At 37.1% G+C, this 22,274-nt stretch overlaps 1 protein-coding gene across 4 annotated transcripts in view; it reads right to left on the reverse strand.

Moving 5' to 3' along the window:
- The window catches only part of LOC139979973 (P protein-like), a 40,037-nt gene that overhangs the window by 2,889 nt on the left and 14,874 nt on the right, over positions 1-22,274 (reverse strand). For all 4 annotated transcript variants that reach the window (XM_071991257.1, XM_071991259.1, XM_071991256.1 and 1 more), the window contains 14 exons: positions 21,155-21,307; positions 19,655-19,712; positions 18,877-18,949; positions 17,808-18,048; positions 17,001-17,160; positions 15,744-15,881; positions 15,003-15,184; positions 13,716-13,854; positions 12,349-12,481; positions 11,578-11,722; positions 7,446-7,503; positions 6,887-6,995; positions 5,843-5,970; positions 1,454-1,513 (listed from right to left, as the gene is read on the reverse strand). In XM_071991257.1, coding sequence (XP_071847358.1) covers positions 1,454-1,513; positions 5,843-5,970; positions 6,887-6,995; positions 7,446-7,503; positions 11,578-11,722; positions 12,349-12,481; positions 13,716-13,854; positions 15,003-15,184; positions 15,744-15,881; positions 17,001-17,160; positions 17,808-18,048; positions 18,877-18,949; positions 19,655-19,712; positions 21,155-21,307 — 1,777 coding nt within the window. The remainder of the gene's footprint in view (positions 1-1,453; positions 1,514-5,842; positions 5,971-6,886; positions 6,996-7,445; positions 7,504-11,577; positions 11,723-12,348; positions 12,482-13,715; positions 13,855-15,002; positions 15,185-15,743; positions 15,882-17,000; positions 17,161-17,807; positions 18,049-18,876; positions 18,950-19,654; positions 19,713-21,154; positions 21,308-22,274) is intronic.

Here is a 22,274-nt window from a genome sequence, read left to right on the forward strand (position 1 = left end):
GAAGATGACACATAAATCATGATCAACTCACATGATCCAGAAATTTTAACCACATAAATTATAAGGTTATATGGTCGAGATATGTAACCCATTAAGTTAGTTCATGTGATTATTACACAGTTCTCTGTACATAAGATGATATAAATGATTTATGTTTACTTCTGAACTACATCGTCAGTTTGTACCAACCAGACTACTTAAGATTATATGATCCAGATAAGTAATCACCCATAAAGTTCATGTGGTTATTACACAGAATTCTGTACATATAAAGATGATATATGAATGATATGATATGTTTACATCTAAACTACATCGTCAGTTTGTACCAACCAGACTTCAATTAGATTATATACTCTAGATAATCACCCATAAAGATAAAGTTAGTTTGTGTGATTATAACATGGAATTCTGTACATGGGATGATATATGTTTACACCTAAACTACATTGTCAGTTTGTACCAACCAGACTTCATTTAGATTATATGATCCAGATATGTAATCATCTATAAAGTTAGTTCATGTGATTACATGAGTCTGTTCATAGGATTATATTAAATTTTTACACGTTGACATCCCTATGTTCCGACGTCTCTATGTTCTGACAAAGAGAAAACATTTTTGGACTCATTATTTTTTTTGACCAACATTTTTTTCTGCAAATTTTTTTATCCAAAAATTTGGTTGTACCAAGAAGACTAGTTTTGTGACCCCAATTTTTTTGGACCAATTTGTTTTGGACCCACATTTTTCGGACTAATTTTTTTTTGGGGGGCCACCAAATTCTTTTCACGAAAATGAAAAGGGGGCCAAAGTTTGTTATGACCCAAATAGTGCTTATGACCATTATATGCTTGTGACCCGAAATTTAATTGTTTGTACTCAAATTTGTTTGGACCATAATCGTTTTGGGCCAAAAAAAATTTGGTCCGAAAACATGCATGGTCAAGAAAAATTCTAATTAAAAAATATTTTGGTCACAAAAAAATTTGGCCCGAAAAAATTTGGTCTGAAAACATGTTGGTCAAATAAAATGTTGGTCAAAAAATGCTGGGTCCGAAAAATTTGGGTCCGAAAAAAAGTTGGTAAAAAAAAATTATGAGTCCAAAAATTATTTTGTATTGTTGGAACTTACAGACGTTGGAAAATAAAGAAGTAACCGTTTACACCTTAACTACCACTATTGGTTTATATGATCCTGATATGTAATCTTAAGAACAACATGATTTCATTTCTACAGTTATGTCATCTCACAGATTATTACTTGATATGATCCATATCTGTATTTTGCAACCCAAGTCAAGCTCAATTCGTATGCATGATGTAGGCCTTCATATGATCACCTTTAGTTAGACATGTGACCCAATACATCATTAGTTCATATGATCAGGACATGTATTCTCATAAATGATTGGTTAATAAACAGTTTGAGAAAATGTTCACTTTCCAAACCTTGATCAATTCTGCCACTGCTGTACCAATATAATCTATAAGACCAAGCTCTGTCAAACCCTGTAAACAAGAAAGAAAAAAAAAGTAAGGCGATTTGTTCATTCAAGCTTTACCTTTGAAGTTCAGGATTTGACCTCTGGTGACCTCAAATGACTTTTGCCCACCACAGAGGATGATAGGAATTCTTCTAACTCATCAAGATGCATCCACACACCAAGTATGGATTTTTGAACCACCATGTACCTTTTTTTTTTAAGTTAGAGAGTTTACAAACCAAAGTCTCACATACACACACATCATCACCATCACATTGATTCACAGGGAACCAAAAAGACCAGGATAGATAAACTGGTGGTACATGATGGGGTGTTGTGGGGGAGTGCTTGTAGAAAAGGGTGTTACTTTGAATCCTGGCACAGACGGCTGATTCCTTATTGCTGGAATATAAATCTTAATCAGTGTATGGTGCCACTGATCATGATAGGAATATCATGGCAAGAGCAACCAGCTGGTAAGGTCTCCAACCAAATGCGGGACACAAGATGACTTTAAAAGAAACAAAACCCAATTTGTTTATTTCCAGAAAATGTATGTTTGAGAAACAGCAGCGTCAGACCATATACCAGGAAGTCATAACAGGGCCGATCTCTGCATCATCGAGGGAACCCAAGAGCAAACCAGATCACCAAAGTATTCTTGGAGAAAACAGTCATCAAAAGGAAGATATTTATTAGAGTAAAACTCACAGACTTTGTCCAGCATGACTAGACTCTTAATCGTTATTTAATAGTCAGAGAGTGCCAAGCATGGCTCCAAAGAAAGAAGTGGTGAGGACCTTACAGGAACCAAAAGAGCAAAACCAATGCCAACTTTTAACCCCAAACTGTGCACTTGATTTTCTGCCCTTGTCCTCCTTGCATTGTGAGATAAAAACATTAGAAACAAGCATTATATCTGAATAGTTACTGTGGAATGGGTGTGAGTGTTCTGTAACTAAAACAATAGGATGAACTTGTCTAGGGTTCAAGCTCTAGTGACAGCAGTTTGCATTTCCTCCTTAGATTGTGAGGTTTAAATATTAGAAACAAGCATTATTTCTCATCAGTTACAGTGGCGCAGTTGGTAGTGCTCTGAAACACAAGAGTTTGATAAATGCCAAATCTGCGGTTCAATTCCCAGTTGAGGCTTTTAATTTTCTGATCTTTTCTTAATTCCATTCTGAGGTTTACATATTAGAAACAAGCATTATTTCTCATCAGTTACAGTGGCGCAGTTGGTAGTGCTCTGAGTTATATAAATGCCAAATCTGCGGTTCAATTCCCAGTTGAGGCTTTTAATTTTCTGATCTTTTCTTCCTTCCATTCTGAGGTTTAAATATTACAAACGAGCATTATTTCTCATCAGTTACAGTGGCGCAGTTGGTAGTGCTCTGAAACGCAAGAGTCATATAAATGCCAAATCTGCGGTTCAATTCCCAGTTGAGGCTTTTAATTTTCTGATCTTTTCTTCCTTTCTTTCTGAGGTTTAAATGTTAGAAACGAGCATTATTTCTCATCAGTTACAGTGGCGCAGTTGGTAGTGCTCTGAGTTTGATAAATGCCAAATCTGCGGTTCAATTCCCAGTTGAGGCTTTTAATTTTCTGATCTTTTCTTCCTTCCATTCTGAGGTTTAAATATTAGAAACGAGCATTATTTCTCATCAGTTACAGTGGCGCAGTTGGTAGTGCTCTGAGTTTGATAAATGCCAAATCTGCGGTTCAATTCCCAGTTGAGGCTTTTAATTTTCTGATCTTTTCTTCCTTCCATTCTGAGGTTTAAATATTAGAAACGAGCATTATTTCTCATCAGTTACAGTGGCGCAGTTGGTAGTGCTCTGAAACGCAAAGTCAGATAAATGCCATATCTGCGGTTCAATTCCCAGTTGAGGCTTTTACTTTTCTGATGTTTGGAGAAGGTGGAAGTATAAATATAAGAAACGAAGTTTTCCCATTGGGAACCAAAATGGTGTAATGGGTAGCTCTGCTACCTATGAATTATTGATCATCCTGCCAGTGTGGGTTCAAGTCCCAGGTGAGCAATCGCTGCAAAAGGACTTCGCTGGATAGGTTTGTCTGGTACCCAAAACCCCCCTCCCCCTCCCCCTGACAGGGTGAGTTGCGCGGACTAGGTGAGTTGCGCGGAACCCCTCCCCCCTGACAAGGTTCCAGGGCGGACAAGGTGAGTTGCGCGGATCCCTCCCCCCTGACAAGGTTCCAGCGCGGACTAGGTGAGTTGCGCGGAACCCCTCCCCCCCTGACAAGGTTCCAGCGCGGACAAGGTGAGTTGCGCGGATTCCCTCCCCCCTGACAAGGTTCCCCCCCCCGAAGGGGAAAATTCTTTTAACGAAAAAGTACTAAGTACCAACAATTGGATGTTTAAATATTTCTAATGAAACCAAAATCAGTAGTCCACCTAATGGTCTGGTGGTAAAAAAAAAAATTTTGGATCATAAGATCCCTGGTTCAATCCCTACTTCTGCCTTCTTTTACTCTGTTAAAGATCACTTGGATGCCACATTTTGGTGGTTGTTTTAAGTGGATAAAATTTTTGCCATGTATTCTTTAAGGTGCTAAACCATGAGAAAAATCAGCACTTTTTGTTTGTGTGTGCTTTTTTTCTTTTCTTTCTTTTGTTTTCTTTTGTTTTCTTTTGTTTTTTTAATGTAAAATAAGGCAATTGAAAATATAAAGACATAATAAAAAAAACACACAAAAGCTGATGTTTTAAGCAGCTTACAGAATAAACATAAATACATACATAAAAAAATATATCCACTTAGAACACCCAAAATATTGCATCCACTTAAAACCAAACCATTCTATAAACAGACAGGAGTTTTGTACTTTATATAACCATTTGTGAGAAAAGAGAAGGATGACTACATTTGTTTCAAACATGCTGATTTAGTTTACGAATACTTTGAATATGAGTTAATTCTTTTCATGCCAAATCAGTTCAATGACAGGAATTTTCTCCCCCCCCCCCCCCCCAATTTCACATCCTTGAAGTACCTGCCCCAAAACAAAATGTCCCAATCAAGTCATTTCTCCCTCCCACACAACCCCCCGCCACCATCCCATGTATATTGATAAACTCCACTATGCCCAATGTCAGAATCTTAGCAAGACTATAAATACAGTTCTGTACACTTTTGAAAATTTTGCAACAAAATAAAAGGTTTTCTGAGAGGATTTCTAATCATTTACTTAATAAATAATATTTATATTATATTAACAATTTGCATCAAAACTTTCAACACAACTTAATGCAATTTCATCATCATGATGACTGTCAACTTTACATCATTTGTAGGCTTTTGGCTTTAGATGTCACTTCCATGTAGGGTTCTAGACAAACCTGCTGCCAATCCAACTTGAAGAGAGGAGCATTGCATTTAAATGTTTGCAGAAAATATCTATATTATTGTGTAAAGAACACACAACTCCCTGGGTAGAATAGAATTAACAGTAAAAATAGAGCAACCTCTTGAGTTATTTCAAATATTCTCTACAGATACTGAAACACCACCACATCTGCATATATATATATATTAATATGGCCGAATGCTAATTGACATTATTAATCAAATAGCAAGCCAAGTCTGAGTCAAAAATATAGTTCAGCTTCATAGCTTGTTCTGTAAGTGATACACAAGGTATCAAACTGTTAGAATAGTTTGAGGACGAGTACATCAGCGATGCTACATTTTGTCATACATGCAGCTTTTCGAATTGAATTTTGGCTATTAAACTTACTCTAGGTGACCTACATACCAAGTATAAACTTCAACCGAGCTGTTTATTGGGTTTTCTTTAAGTCTTAAAGACTTTGACCGTCCAATAAAAATTCTTTCCAGAAAAAAAATCTTTCTTTTTATTCACCATGGGGGCATCCATATATCAAGCATGGACTTTTGAGCTAACGTTTGTAAAGTTTCCAGACTTTCACCTCAAATGACCTAGGTTTCTTGTACTACACCATGGGGGGAATCTACATACAAACTTATAAACTTCAAACAAGATGCACTTTCGAAATACTGGGTTCAATTTAACTTTTATGAAACACATACAGCTGTGACCTATTTCTTCGGCATCGGTAACAGTTTATGACGGATGTATGGAGATGAACATGATCGAGAGTACAGGATGGCTACATGTGGCAGCAGGACCACGGCTCCCACTCCCCTGGAAAGTTAAGCGGCTAAGTCTGGTTCTTCCGTTTACATCTAGTTTTACCTAATGGCATAATTTCGTGATAGATCTTACCAACCTCAAAATAAAATGAAACATGAAAAATGAGAAGTATAAAAAATGAAAAATATATTTGTTGACCAAATTTTGATAGTTATACCTCCATCAGAATAAAGAGGGCAGCAAAGAAGAGAAGGGTTGCCCACTCCACCCGGTGCATGATGGCCTCAAAGTCATGAATATCAGATATGATCAGGAGGACCAGAGCAGCTATGACTGCTATCCATCCTGAGAAGAAAGAAAGAAAGAAGAAAAAAAACTATCTGGATGGTTGGTTGGTTCATCAGTTGAACGTTACATGTATTTAATATATATTTAATATATAATATATTTTATGTCAATACTTGGTATAAACCTTGTCCATTTCATGGTTATTCATTCCCTAAAACTTTACTTGGCTACCTCGAACTAGTTAAGAGGATAGACGCTGATTTTTTTCCTAAGTAAACATAAAAACAACCACGTTATGTGTATTCCCACTTATTAGTCTACTTGCTATGTGCATTTGCACTGAGTAGTTTGGTCGCTAAAAGTATTTGTACTGAGAAATCTAGTCGCTATGTGTATTGGCACTCAGTAGTCTAGTCGTTATGTGTATTCGCACTAAGTAGTCTAGGCGCTATGTGTATTTGCACGGAGTAGCCTAGGCGTTATGTGCATTCACACTGATTAATCTAGTTGCAATGCATATTCACACTGAGTAGTCTAGGTGTTGTGTGTATTCGCACTAAGTAGTCTAGGCGCTATGTGTATTTGCACGGAGTAGTCTAGGTGTTATGTGTATTCACACTGATTAATCTAGTTGCAATGCGTATTCGCACTGAGTAGTCTAGGTGTTGTGTGTATTCGCAGTAAGTAGTCTAGTCGCTATGTGTATTCCCACTGAGAAGTTTAATCGCTTTGTGTATTCACCCTGAGTAATCTAGTCGCTATGCGTATTCGCACCGAGTAGTCTAGGCATTATGTGTATTCACACTGATTAATCTAGGCACTATGTGTATTCGCACTGAGTAATCTAGTCACAAGAACTGCTTCCAAAGGATTTCCCTCCCCTTAATTCCTCCACTTCCTCACTTGTCCCCTCCTCTATTACTTCTCTCTTCAATTTTTATTTTGCAAAACACAAAAATGAACGATTGCTCACCGATGTTGAGGTAGATATTGTTCAGGAAGGAAGACATGAAGAACATAGTGATGGTCACTGTCAGTACACAGCCGCACTTGATCAAGAGAGTCTTGTTTGTAATGTGATACTAGAAAAAAAAGAACACATAGATGGTTTACTATTGACAGAAGTCAATTTTTTACTTTCTAAAATTAATAACACAAATAGATGCATAAAATCCTTCAGGGAGTCCATTATTTTTCAAAACAAAAATCATCACTTAGTCTGAACCTAAAGCAACTTTCTAGTGGAGGTGACTAAATCCTAGCTAACTTCACACATAAGAATCAGGCTATCATTAATGAATTTCTAAATTGTTGGTTTTTAATTAGGGACGCTGCATTAAATTTGGACAAAAAAGATTCATATATTTTATACCAAGTATCTTGGGTGATGTGGTGATTAAGTGGCAAATGGCTATAGTAGCTTCCTTAACATAAAATTTCATCATATTTAAAAAAAATTGCAAAAAAAATTGCAAATATTGCACAGCAAGTTGCCCATATTTTACAAATTTTATGATTCAAATTTTACTCACTTTTGATCTCATTTCTGCATACTGGTCTTTCCAATCATCTGTGTTTTTCTCTGTATTTCTGTTGTAAAATGGAGAACATAACTAAATGATAAAAGAATTTTTAAAGGTTTTTAATAGTCACTGGGAGCTTTAAAGAAGCAATTATCAAGGAGCAAGAAGGGGAGAGAGGGGGGGAGGGGGGGTGGCTGTTTGTATTCCTTTAGGGAAGAAAACTGTATGAAAGTATGAAAAGTATGAAACAGAACAGAATATATTATCTTTCACTTTCTTCACTTCCTTAGATAATTAAGTGTAACAAGTGATGATAAATTATTAAATGTGTTCCCAAGGGTAAAGGGTGGCAACAGAATCCATGTTGAGGTTTGAGCAGCAGTAACTGACATTAAGTTTAACAAGTGATGATAAATTATTAAATGTGTTCCCAAGGGTAAAGGGTGGCAACAGAATCCATGTTGAGGTTTGAGCAGCAGTAACTGACATTAAGTTTAACAAGTGATGATGAAATTCTTAAATGTGTTCCCAAGGAGAAAAGGGTGGCAACAGAATCCATGTTGAGGTTTGAGCAGCAGTAACTGACATTAAGTTTAACAAGTGATGATAAATTATTAAATGTGTTCCCAAGGGTAAAGGGTGGCAACAGAATCCATGTTGAGGTTTGAGCAGCAGTAACTGACATTAAGTTTAACAAGTGATGATGAAATTCTTAAATGTGTTCCCAAGGAGAAAAGGGTGGCAACAGAATCCATGTTGAGGTTTGAGCAGCAGTAACTGACATTAAGTTTAACAAGTGATGATAAATTATTAAATGTGTTCCCAAGGGGAAAAGGTGGCAACAGAATCCATGTTGAGGTTTGAGCAGCAGTAACTGACATTAAGAGTAACAAGTGATGATGAAATTCTTAAATGTGTTCCCAGGAGAAAAGGGTGGCAACAAAATCCATGTTGAGGTTTGAGCAGCAGTAACTGACATTAAGTTTAACAAGTGATGATAAATTATTAAATGTGTTCCCAAGGGTAAAGGGTGGCAACAGAATCCATGTTGAGGTTTGAGCAGCAGTAACTGACATTAAGTTTAACAAGTGATGATGAAATTCTTAAATGTGTTCCCAAGGAGAAAAGGGTGGCAACAGAATCCATGTTGAGGTTTGAGCAGCAGTAACTGACATTAAGTTTAACAAGTGATGATAAATTATTAAATGTGTTCCCAAGGGGAAAAGGTGGCAACAGAATCCATGTTGAGGTTTGAGCAGCAGTAACTGACATTAAGAGTAACAAGTGATGATGAAATTCTTAAATGTGTTCCCAAGGAGAAAAGGGTGGCAACAAAATCCATGTTGAGGTTTGAGCAGCAGTAACTGACATTAAGTTTAACAAGTGATGATAAATTCTTAAATGTGTTCCCAAGGGTAAAGGGTGGCAACAGAATCCATGTTGAGGTTTGAGCAGCAGTAACTGACATTAAGTTTAACAAGTGATGATGAAATTCTTAAATGTGTTCCCAAGGGTAAAAGGTGGCAACAGAATCCATGTTGAGGTTTGAGCAGCAGTAACTGACATTAAGTTTAACAAGTGATGATAAATTATTAAATGTGTTCCCAAGGGTAAAAGGTGGCAACAGAATCCATGTTGAGGTTTGAGCAGCAGTAACTGACATTAAGTGTAACAAATGATGATAAATTATTAAATGTGTTCCCAAGGAGAAAAGGTGGCAACAGAATCCATGTTGAGGTTTGAGCAGCAGTAACTGACATTAAGTGTAACAAATGATGATAAATTATTAAATGTGTTCCCAAGGGTAAAAGGTGGCAACAGAATCCATGTTGAGGTTTGAGCAGCAGTAACTGACATTAAGTGTAACAAATGATGATAAATTATTAAATGTGTTCCCAAGGGTAAAAGGTGGCAACAGAATCCATGTTGAGGTTTGAGCAGCAGTAACTGACATTAAGTGTAACAAGTGATGATAAATTCTTAAATGTGTTCCCAAGGGTAAAAGGTGGCAACAGAATCCATGTTGAGGTTTGAGCAGCAGTAACTGACATTAAGTTTAACAAGTGATGATGAAATTCTTAAATGTGTTCCCAAGGGTAAAAGGTGGCAACAGAATCCATGTTGAGGTTTGAGCAGCAGTAACTGACATTAAGTGTAACAAGTGATGATGAAATTCTTAAATGTGTTCCCAAGGGTAAAAGGTGGCAACAGAATCCATGTTGAGGTTTGAGCAGCAGTAACTGACATTAAGTGTAACAAGTGATGATAAATTATTAAATGTGTTCCCAAGGGTAAAGGGTGGCAACAGAATCCATGTTGAGGTTTGAGCAGCAGTAACTGACATTAAGTTTAACAAGTGATGATGAAATTCTTAAATGTGTTCCCAAGGGTAAAAGGTGGCAACAGAATCCATGTTGAGGTTTGAGCAGCAGTAACTGACATTAAGTGTAACAAATGATGATAAATTATTAAATGTGTTCCCAAGGGTAAAAGGTGGCAACAGAATCCATGTTGAGGTTTGAGCAGCAGTAACTGACATTAAGTTTAACAAGTGATGATAAATTATTAAATGTGTTCCCAAGGGTAAAAGGTGGCAACAGAATCCATGTTGAGGTTTGAGCAGCAGTAACTGACATTAAGTTTAACAAGTGATGATGAAATTCTTAAATGTGTTCCCAAGGGTAAAAGGTGGCAACAGAATCCATGTTGAGGTTTGAGCAGCAGTAACTGACATTAAGTTTAACAAGTGATGATGAAATTCTTAAATGTGTTCCCAAGGGTAAAAGGTGGCAACAGAATCCATGTTGAGGTTTGAGCAGCAGTAACTGACATTAAGTGTAACAAGTGATGATAAATTATTAAATGTGTTCCCAAGGGTAAAAGGTGGCAACAGAATCCATGTTGAGGTTTGAGCAGCAGTAACTGACATTAAGTTTAACAAGTGATGATAAATTATTAAATGTGTTCCCAAGGGTAAAGGGTGGCAACAGAATCCATGTTGAGGTTTGAGCAGCAGTAACTGACATTAAGTTTAACAAGTGATGATGAAATTCTTAAATGTGTTCCCAAGGGTAAAAGGTGGCAACAGAATCCATGTTGAGGTTTGAGCAGCAGTAACTGACATTAAGTGTAACAAGTGATGATGAAATTCTTAAATGTGTTCCCAAGGAGAAAAGGTGGCAACAGAATCCATGTTGAGGTTTGAGCAGCAGTAACTGACATTAAGTGTAACATGTGATGATGAAATTCTTAAATGTGTTCCCAAGGGTAAAAGGTGGCAACAGAATCCATGTTGAGGTTTGAGCAGCAGTAACTGACATTAAGAGTAACAAGTGATGATGAAATTCTTAAATGTGTTCCCAAGGAGAAAAGGGTGGCAACAGAATCCATGTTGAGGTTTGAGCAGCAGTAACTGACATTAAGTGTAACAAATGATGATAAATTATTAAATGTGTTCCCAAGGAGAAAAGGGTGGCAACAAAATCCATGTTGAGGTTTGAGCAGCAGTAACTGACATTAAGTGTAACAAATGATGATAAATTATTAAATGTGTTCCCAAGGAGAAAAGGGTGGCAACAAAATCCATGTTGAGGTTTGAGCAGCAGTAACTGACATTAAGTGTAACAAGTGATGATGAAATTCTTAAATGTGTTCCCAAGGAGAAAAGGTGGCAACAGAATCCATGTTGAGGTTTGAGCAGCAGTAACTGACATTAAGTGTAACATGTGATGATGAAATTCTTAAATGTGTTCCCAAGGGTAAAAGGTGGCAACAGAATCCATGTTGAGGTTTGAGCAGCAGTAACTGACATTAAGTGTAACAAGTGATGATGAAATTCTTAAATGTGTTCCCAAGGAGAAAAGGTGGCAACAGAATCCATGTTGAGGTTTGAGCAGCAGTAACTGACATTAAGTGTAACATGTGATGATGAAATTCTTAAATGTGTTCCCAAGGGTAAAAGGTGGCAACAGAATCCATGTTGAGGTTTGAGCAGCAGTAACTGACATTAAGAGTAACAAGTGATGATGAAATTCTTAAATGTGTTCCCAAGGAGAAAAGGGTGGTAACAAAATCCATGTTGAGGTTTGAGCAGCAGTGGCTGACATTTAAGTTTACATTTATCATATTACGAGTGGATCACCTTTGTTCGTACTGTAAGTTATTGAGTGTATTTTCAAGCTGATATACTTTCTGCATGAGCAAAGCCTTCACGGTACTCTCCTCTCGAGATACCACCATGATGCGAGAAGCTGAACGTCTCCAAACTTCAATTTCTTGCTTCATAGCTGTAAAATAAATAGATGAAAGAATTAATGGAGTGTCAATAGACCACTGTATGAGAGGGTGGAAAGCAGACAGAAGGGGTTGGGGAGGGGTTTGGGAATGGGGGGAGAGGTTTTGGAAGGGGAAAAAGGTATTATGGACAGTGACCTAAGAGAGCAGGATCAAAACTGTTTTATTTGTCAAGAGAAGAAACACCCTGCCAAACAATGTTAGAGTGTCTAATGCAATGGTTACAAGATTGCTGTGCTGAATGTATTGATAATGAGTCAACAATACTTTATGGTCATGACCTCCTTTGATAATAATAATAATGATGATGATGATGATGATGATGATGATGATGATGATGATGATGATGATGATGATGATGATGATGATGATGATGATGATGATGATGATGATGATGATGATGATGATGATGATGATGATGATGATGATGATGATGATGATGATGATGATGATGATGATGATGATGATGATGATGATGATGATGATGATGATGATGATGATGATGATGATGATGATGATGATGATGATGATGATGATGATGATGATGATGATGATGATGATGATGATGATGATGATGATGATCATATTGCAACTACTGTCTTGAACTGAGATGTCTCACCTCTGATTGATGGTGGGTCTTGCTGTTCCAGTTTTCTCTTTCGATACAAAAGTCGCAACAAGAAATAGCCGGCAAACATGCAGAATATAATGCCAATACTCATGTGAAGTGTAAACTTGGTAAAGGTTATTCCCTGAAATGACAAAACATAATAAGTGAACTAAATAATTGTATTGTGAACAAAATATTCTGACTTTATGATAAAAATCTTTTCAAAAAATATTCATTACAACCACTGGATATTTACAACACCTTAATCTGAGCAAACATTGCCTCCATTTTCTACATCAAGACCAATAAATCATACCAGTTATACATCGTGTATTTGTGCCATGCACCCTCAACCACTCACATTTGTTGTAACCATTGGCATGTTATCTTGACCAACACATTCAACATGAATAAAAGTACAGCCAAACTCTGAAAGCTCTATCTATCATATTTTGGGTTCAAACCCAGCTGTTTAAAAGCATATATATTAACTAATGCTAACCCCACCACCCCCCCCCCCAAAAAAAAAGGGAAGAAAAAAAGTAATCATACAAAAATAAGAAATTATCATTGATCATCAATTGCATCATTTCCCTGAGCAATCTCAATCTTCAGGACAATCTCACAGATATTTTGTAACAAATAAGATGTAATACAACACATTTCTTATTTAATATATATAAAAAAATGAAGATTTTACACATCTGCCAAATGGTTTAATTAGTGTCCAACAGTGATACAGGTTGGAGATTTCTTAGAGGGGAACACATTGCGGTTGAAAGTCCACTGGTGGGTATTAGTTTCACAGTTTCTGCAATACTTAATGAGAATTTTTTTTCTTTTTAAAGTTCAGAAAAATGATAAAGCAGGGTTCTATTAGTTTATTATTAGTTACTAGTATTTGACCTGTGAAATGAAATAAAAGTACCAAAACAAAAAAAATCCAGGGTAAAATTTGACATAAAAAAGAAGAAAAAAAAGCACATTGTCAGACAGTATCTTGCAAGACTTCTTTTGAAAGGTTGACTGACAAACAACAGCAGAGACACACACACACACATGGTGTTCTAAACTACTGAGATGTGTTGGCTGTTAGCCAACTTGTCAAAATGTAGGTAAACATTGTATGAGCTGTTTCTTGCCAAGGTATGACCTCCGATAATCCCAGTTGAATGTGACTCCAATTGTACTTTTCTTTGGGGGGGGGGGGGGCGGGCCCAGTTTAGCATAGTTTTAGACTTTCTAGTCACACAAGTTGCTTTTCCAACACTGGACAGACTGACAGACACACAGACAGATAAATACAGACACTACAACTGAGGCTCTGTTGTTGGGTTTTAGGTTACTTTGAAAACTATAAATGATTTAATACTCACCGCCTTTTGAACCTCGGAATTCGATATGATGATTACATTTGGTGGATCTCCGACGGCGGTAGCAGTTCCTCCGATGTTGGAGAAGAGAACTTCTGCTATCAGAACATGTCTTGGGTCAAGCTGTAGCACTTCACATAAACTGAATGAAAGAGAATAAGTAAAACACGATCAGGGATAATACAAGAACTTTAGAAACCACAGTGAGGCTTGGATGGAAGGGGCGGGGGTGGGTGAGGAGGGAAGAGTGAGGGACACACACACGTGGGGCGAGGGCCTATATGGGGGATGGGTGAGGAGGGAAGAGAGAGGGACACACACAGGTGGGGTGAGGGCCTATATGGGGGGGGTGAGGAGGGAAGAGAGAGGGACACACACAGGTCAGGTGGGGTGAGGGCCTATATCTATGTGATCTAACATTCATACTTTTGAGTTACTGCATGAAATTAGCAGCACTATTGCAATACCAGTATCAAGCAAGAAGCAGAAATGTGTATTAAAGGACAGCTTTAGGCCGAATGTTAGCCTTTATTTTCATATATTCCAAGAAAAAAGAAAAATTTGAGAGCTATTCTGGTTTCAAAATGGTCAGCTATAATATCTCCGGAATGGGTTTGTTTTGCGATTAAATTGGAAGACAAAACAGGCTCCTCATTATAACCCTAAATGTTAATTAATTATTTTATAAATTCTTATAACTCAACCAAAACATGTTTATTAACTTCATATTAAACAACAGAGCAATATTGAAAGACATTAAACATCATTTGTCCTTGATAAATTTGTTCTACATTGCTAACATGTCATTTGAAGCTATGAAGTCTTATGTTTTCCCATTGAGTTTTGTGTTGCATCTGAGGAACTGACCTAATGCTCTGTGTATTAGACTACATAGTCCAGTCACTTTAATTAATAAACCTCAGATGTTTAAAGGGTCATTCCTCAAACCTTAATAGTGTTATGAAAATACAACCTGGACCGAAAGCAGTGGTATTTAACGGTCTACAGTATATCACAAGTAATTTGGTGCCTAAAGGCATCTCCTTTGGTGCCTAAAGTCATCCCCTTTCATGCCTAGGCTAGACCCTTTGGAATGAAGGGAGGAAAGAAAGGGGGTAGAGGAGGTGCAACTCCTCCTAGTTCACAAACAAGATTATTCTCCCTAGTGGTATCTTATAGTGAGTGGGGTAAGGAGAAGTATCGTTGTAACATTATTAAGAAATGCAGACACAACCCCAGCAAAGACACAGAGTAGGGTGATCAAGATTATTCTCCCTAGTGGTATCATACCTTATAGTGACTGGAGTAAGGAGAAGTATCGTTGTAACATTATCGAGAAAAGCAGACACAACCCCGGCAAAGATGCAGAGTAGGGTGATCAAGGTCCAGATCTGACCCTTAGCGATCTTGTAAGACTGGAGAGCGCACCACTCAAAGAACCCCGTCTCCGAAAATATCGCCACGATGGTCATCTGGTGAAAAACAATTTAATAAAACAACATTCCTTACAAATTCGGTCCATGAGACAACTTTACAAGCATAAACTGCACCATGATGGAGTTCACACTGTCTCAGCAAATAGATGGTCACATTGTGGAAAGATGCAAAAGTCATTAAAACAAAAGGAATAGTAAAAAAAGTCAGTCATCTATTTTCTCCTACCCTGGAAACCAACGTCTGAATTTATCAGTTTATGGGGCAATGTCTAATACAAATAATAATTCCCACCCAGCCCCCCCCCCCCCCAAAGTTGCATGAACTAACAAGGTCTATACATCAGTGCAACTGTTGGTGGTTGCTCTATACTCGATACTAACTGCATTTCCCAATTCCTCTTTGTTGGTCACCCTACCGACATCTTTATCGTACCTCTCACCCTACAATGCGACCTCAACCATTACCTTTCGTCAAATCCCACAAGCCTTTTTCTTTGCATAAACAAAAACCTGGAAAAGCGCAAAAGAACAGTTTGACTAGAAGTGGATTGGAACCAGTGACGATTACTGCTACACAATACGACATCCTTCTTACCATTCCCCACAATAAAGCTAGCGTTTCATAATCCACCATCTCCATGACACCTTCCAGTGTAGGTCGTTGGTTGAATGAAGACTGCACAGCGAGTACGGCAAAGGCACCTATCATCGCAGCGACTGTCCGGTGAATGAGCTGAGAGGGGGACGAAGTACCACATTAGCATATTAATTAGCATATTAAAGAGGGCGTTGTGGTCAAGTGGTTAAGGCAGTGGACTTTTGCTCTAAGGATTACAGGTTCGAGCCCTGGCCAGATCATTGCGTTGTGTCCTTGGGCAAGGCACTTTATCTCCATTGCCTCTCTTCACCCAGGTGTATAAATGGGGACTTGCGAGGTGACTTGTAAATATAGTTGCGTGTGCCGGTTTGTGGCTGCACCCTACCTATGGGAATTCCTCCAGGGGACACATGGCTGTGGTGCACTGTGGTGCCCCAGGAGAGATTGTTTGAATTGTGCACACTTTGGTGTGTAGGTGTTACAAGTTACCAATGACCAGGGTTAAGTACAGCGCATCGAGACTTTATTGTAAGTTGCGCTATATAAGAACTGTTAATTATTATTGTTATTATTATTAATGACCTAGTCCGAACCATACCTTCCCATGGTGCCCTCGGTCATATTCAATAAAACACAATTTTTCTTTCTTTATTGGAGCGCTAGAAAATGATGACAGAAGGCACCTTCAGGAGAACATGTCTTTGACTACTGTAAGTTTAAACACATTTATCTTGGCTGCCACAAACTGGAAATGCTATCACTTTAGGAGTGACAATTTTCAAACCTGATGGGTTCATTAGAAACTTAAATAGAAAACTTTAAATGTGGCATCTGTGTGCAACGATACAAGAATTATGTGTCTTCATGCAATGAAGGAGGAGTGGGTAAGGGAGGAGTGGGGTAAGGGAGGAGTGGGGTAAGGGAGTAGTGGGGAAGGAATAGGTATAAGAGGTCATCGAAGGTAGGGGTGGGGCATATCAAAAGGTGGCGATGGTAGGGGAGAGGGTTAGAATGGGTGATGAAAGAAGGGGTGGTATCAAAAGAATCGCTACGAGCACAATCGTGTGAAATTATTTGATTTGGCTAATACCCACTGTAATATCATGACTCTATATCTGGTCACTGAGGTAACTTATGCATATACACAAATATCTACATATAATAATTCATTTTTTTAATCCACCACACACACACACACACACACAGTTCTCAGAACGGTCAAGACAGAGGATCCAGATCGGAGAGCAAATATACCTCAAATCCGATCAGGACATAAACCATGACTAATATGATGAAACCAATCAAGACAGCCACATCCGAAGAACTGGGTTGTGGATGGTAGGAGAAACCAAAGGTGACGAGCTCTGGGACGGTGGACTCGAATAACATCCCATAACTGACTTCTGCATCATCCCTGTTAATATCAAAGAGAGTAAAATGATTGAATAAGATACTGTAACTATGGAAACATCTTTGCCTCTTTAAATACTGACTTGATCAACACTTAAATCATATATGCATTGATTCTTTGGAAATGTACAATAATTTTCCTTAATCCATGATCACAAACTGGTTTGATTTCTTACTACTCTGCTTGTTGTCTCAGGTAGCACAAACCTGAGAATGTCACATTATTAAAAAGGACTTTTTTGTTGACAATAAAATATTCTTTATTATTTATTATGTTTGCTCAAATCATGACAAATAAACTTATTGCTTCAAGATTCCCATGAGCTACGTGCTCAGATCTGTCATGTGATATTTGTTGATCTTGCGATAATTGGATGTCATAAATTCAGAGGAAACACTTTCAACATTTATCAAAGTTGATGGAGATTATACTCCTCTTGCCCATTATTTAATTCGGACTAAAAAAATATGATCCTTCTGCTTTCCATCTACTGGCATTTCTAACTCCTTACCATGACCTAAATGCTTGGCTAAGGTTTATTCTACACACACATACACGGATGGACGTAGAATTAGCTTATAAAATTTGCTTCTTGTTGTGCCTGTTCATACACTGACTTTCTTTATTTAACTCTGTTTTGCATATCCTACCCTGTATCTGGTAGATCCAACCTGGTGCTGTAGTCTATCCAGTCGCCTGTATTCACTGACGGAAGGTCGTCCAATAGCGGCAGGTATGTCGTTGCTATGGGAACAAAGTCCTCCTCAGCACTGTTGTAGACCAGGGTGAAGCTCATGTTATTCTCACTTAGCTTGTCAAATTCTTTATTAAAAGGACCAGTTATGTCAACTTTTGCAATTGGTGCCTGACCTAAGTGGGTTAGGTTCATATCTGGCAATACAAAATTAAGGTTAAAAATATCATCATTCACATCCAACAGATGAAAAAAAAAAAAAAAAATCAAATTAAAATAAATACTAAGAGACCCCTAAAATGCTAGATATGCTAGTATATGTTCCCAAATAGTATATGCAAGTATATTTTCCTGCTAGTTTAAGTTCACAATATGGTCAGAGTATGTAGTCTATATTTGGTATATTTTCTACTAGTATATGTTAACAACTCATAGTACAATGCTGCAGTATTTTTTTGTGCATTTACATTTATATGACATGCGGTTTATTTTCGGGCTCGCATATGTTCACAATGTTTTTCAAAACCATACAACACAGATTAGGAATGCCTTAACAAATTTATTTCTTGTGGCCTTTCATAATTTCAACATACTGCCTGGGCAACGTATGTGCCTCACACTCAGAATTTCTGGAACATTAAAAAATGATTTTATTTTTTTATTTTTGTGACTAAAATGCTAGACATGCTTAAAATACTATGATTTTTCATAAGTAAACAATACAATATTTATGTCTTGCCATGCAGACATAGCTTCCTGTGGTCCTTCTTTCCTTGATGGTGTTAAAGTGATAAAAGACTAGGCCTCATTGCCTTTCAATAACTTTCTGTATCATCAGGCGATATTTCTTCCCAAATTTTTGAAACCACTGCAAATAGTTCTAGCATGGTTTGCCAGTGGAATGTAGCTTAACAAGAATCTACACTCTAGTCGAAATGTTATTTCTAAGAAAAGTGAAAAAAGAACACCTCCCCCCACCCACCCCCCCCCCCAAAAAAAGAAATACAACATAAATCAAAGGATACAATAGGGCATAACGTTGGAGATGGCTAATACATCTTGTTCATCTTCGTATTCCTCATGGATACTGAAGAAAACCTGCAAGGGAATTGAAACAGACACAGGATGTCATAAATGTAGATACTGTATTTTAATAATTTTACTACTGTTATCCCAAAAAGCAACATGTGCTAAAGGTCCATAAATGGCTTTAACTTACCCAAAAAGAGGTGAAGGGTGGGGGGGGGGTGCGGGGGTTGGACTAGTTATTGCAAATTAATCATATTGTTTCCTCAGAATCTGACTTAATCAAGAGACAAACATCCAAGGTATTGCCTATGGGTTTCCATTAGTGATATTAATTATTCATATATTCATAGCTATCAAAATATTTATCTCTAATCGGTACATGTAGATCAGAAAGGATCAGTACATTCTATTGAGATATGTATTCATAACAGCAATGTTATCTACGTTGTTACCTCAAGAGAGTTTTCGTAGTACATAAGTTATGTGTGTATCTTGAGCGCCTATCAGCAACCTGTCCCTACTCTAGGGGTGAACACCCTCACCCAACCTGACGTATCTCTATGTGCGCTAAGGACTTAAATATATGTTCTTGTGAGTAACCGTAAATTTCAGTACAAGTTCTTGTCTGTTATTTAATAGTTCATTCCCGTTGCCAAAAAGAGAAAAAAAAATCTACATTGTTTTAGACCAACTCCCCCCTTATCTACTATCTCGTGTTTCCAAATCTCTTTGATTTCTGCAGGCTTCATAAAAGTTGATAGAATGCATCATTACCACAACAACCAGGAACATCGAAAACAGCAAGGCTACCTTGAAATACTCCAAGTATTTCCTGTTGAAACAAGTGAAACAAAACTTGTGAAAGGGTGGACAATGGATTTCATCTCCATAACAACAAGGTAAACAGTAAGCACAATCGATTATATTTGTATATTACTGTTACAGGCAAAATAGGATTAGTAAAATGGACCATTGACAAATTTGAATGTCAGTGCAGGTTAAATTTTCAACCTATCTTTTTCCTTTCAAATGTTGCAAGAATGCATTTACTTTCTACAAATTAAAACTTGAAGGAAAATCACATTTGGACTTTCTGTGTATCTGTTAATCGCTAAACACTATATGTCTTCGTGGTACCGTTCTCCAAACTATCAATCTATGAAAATTCATGGAATAACTTCCTCAAATTTCCTTTCATTTCTTAGTAATAACTTAACAGTTGCATTCTTTGAATAATTGAAAATGTGGGACACTTTCTCTGGATTCAGTGGCTAGATTGATTCATAAATTTAGCGGTTTTCATCAAACATTTACGTTGAAGAAATAACACAGGTATTTTTTCAACTTGCACTTTTTCCTCTCTATTAGGTCACCAAACCAATCCACTGGGATATATTAAAGCAGCATGCATACTCAGTCAATTTTGTTCAAACTATTTACTACAGGATGCAAAAGAAGATAAATTTGTGTTGAAGTGATCTTAACAAGACTTGATGATCATAAAACACAAATTCTCTCGTGCTGTGAAACTCTAAAGCAACTTTTCTTTTTGTTGTGAAATCTTTTTTCCCCGCCTCAAGTGCTGTAAATAAAAGGAACTGTATTATCCCTGGATGGGTTAATAGGTCATGCTTACTGATGAAATTTAAATCCTAAAATCTTGTCAGGGCCATTTACATGGAACGTGAGAACGCCAGAAGATAAGAATTCTCAATATCTAAATGTGAAGATGCCAACCAATGCCATAACTTTTTTTCAAGATGGAAATGAGCTAAAACTTTTCATCAATCTTGTTCCCATTACCATCCAGATATTCAAGACTGATATACACCATTCTTTTGTCATTGATATATGATGAAATAAGAAAATTCTGGTCAAGAGTTAGGTAAGAACTGAACTGATTTACCTAAAACTAATTTATCAAAATGTGTGTTTATTAAAGATCAAAATCTGGGCGATCGGTTTTTATGTTCATAGTCATTTCACTTGTTTGATAAAGTTTCTCATTACTACATATCGTATAAATTTAAATGTTGTTTTTGTTGCATTCATGTCTCTCTGCTACATTTTCTTATGATATGTGGAATTCATTCATTCAAAATCAAGTTGTGTATCTTTAAGGAGAGACTTAGGAAAATTATGTGTTTCATCATATTTTAACAAGAGATTCAACACGTTTAATAACCCATTATTAAGTTCAAATGGTGGAGGATTTGAGAAAACAAACAACATTCTTGGGAGTTATTGTTTCAATTTAAAACGAATAAACAGTACTTGGACTTCTCAGAGAGTTCAAAATGGACGAAGAAGGAGCCCCTCTTCTGCTTGTTGAACTCATCCATTTCTTCGTCAACGAGGGACAGCTGACTCGTTGATCGATGCTTACGGACTCGTAGTGAGAAAGGATCGACGGGGATGTTTGGAGCCCTGTTTGGTGAATAAAAAGAACAGAAAAAGAAGAAAAAACAATGGTTGTAAGTTTTCATGTTATGTTCCCCAGTAACAGAGAGAAATGATTAACAATAACTTTATTTAACCACTTTTTAACCTTTCAGAAATGACCCTTGAAATGTGTGATTCTGTGAGACTCAGTAAATTAAAACGGCTGGACAACTCAGTCTAACACACCGAGCACTGGGTCAGTTGCTCCTTACACAACACACAAATTGCAAATTATACGAAAACATGGAACTTTCATGCCCTAACATTAACAGGTTTACAATACATTTCACATTTTTTGGACAAAGGACAAATGGTGTTCAATGCCACCCAAGGGTGTGCTCTGTTATTGATATGAAGTTTTGAAAAACAGTTTTTGTTGAGTTAATTAGAAGGTTTATGAAATGTTGGAGTAACATTTAACATTTAGGCCTGCACTGAGGAGCAGATATATCATCATCTACAGTTTCTTTGCCTTAAAGGAACATTTCAAACATTTAGCATATTTTCAAGCTGGATATCTTCAACACTGGAATAGCTATAGCATCAAATGGGACTCCCCCCCCCCCACCCCCACCCCTCTACGATCATGACATATCAAGAATAAGCTTCCACAGAAAGTCATCCTTTAAATTAAATGGCTTGCTTAAATGACATTGTTTTCCATGATTCTTCAATTAATCCAAGATAAAGAGTTCAATGAAATAATTTGAACATTTTTTACTAAACATCATCATTCCTGGTGCAATTTTGGTGGAATAAATATAAAAACAGATTATGTTTTCAGGTACCATTCATCTCTTTCTTAACAGAACTGAATGTGAACAACAATAACAGTTTTGTGGCAAAAGATAAAACAATGCAGATGTGTAGCTAAAAGAGCTTAAAGCAAAGCATTCAGTAGACGTAGCTTCAAAATGATCTATATTTTGCATCATCAGAACAGATATCAGAA

The sequence above is a fragment of the Apostichopus japonicus genome, chromosome 14, assembly GCF_037975245.1.
Source record: "Apostichopus japonicus isolate 1M-3 chromosome 14, ASM3797524v1, whole genome shotgun sequence".
In the NCBI taxonomy this organism is placed as follows: domain Eukaryota; kingdom Metazoa; phylum Echinodermata; class Holothuroidea; order Aspidochirotida; family Stichopodidae; genus Apostichopus; species Apostichopus japonicus.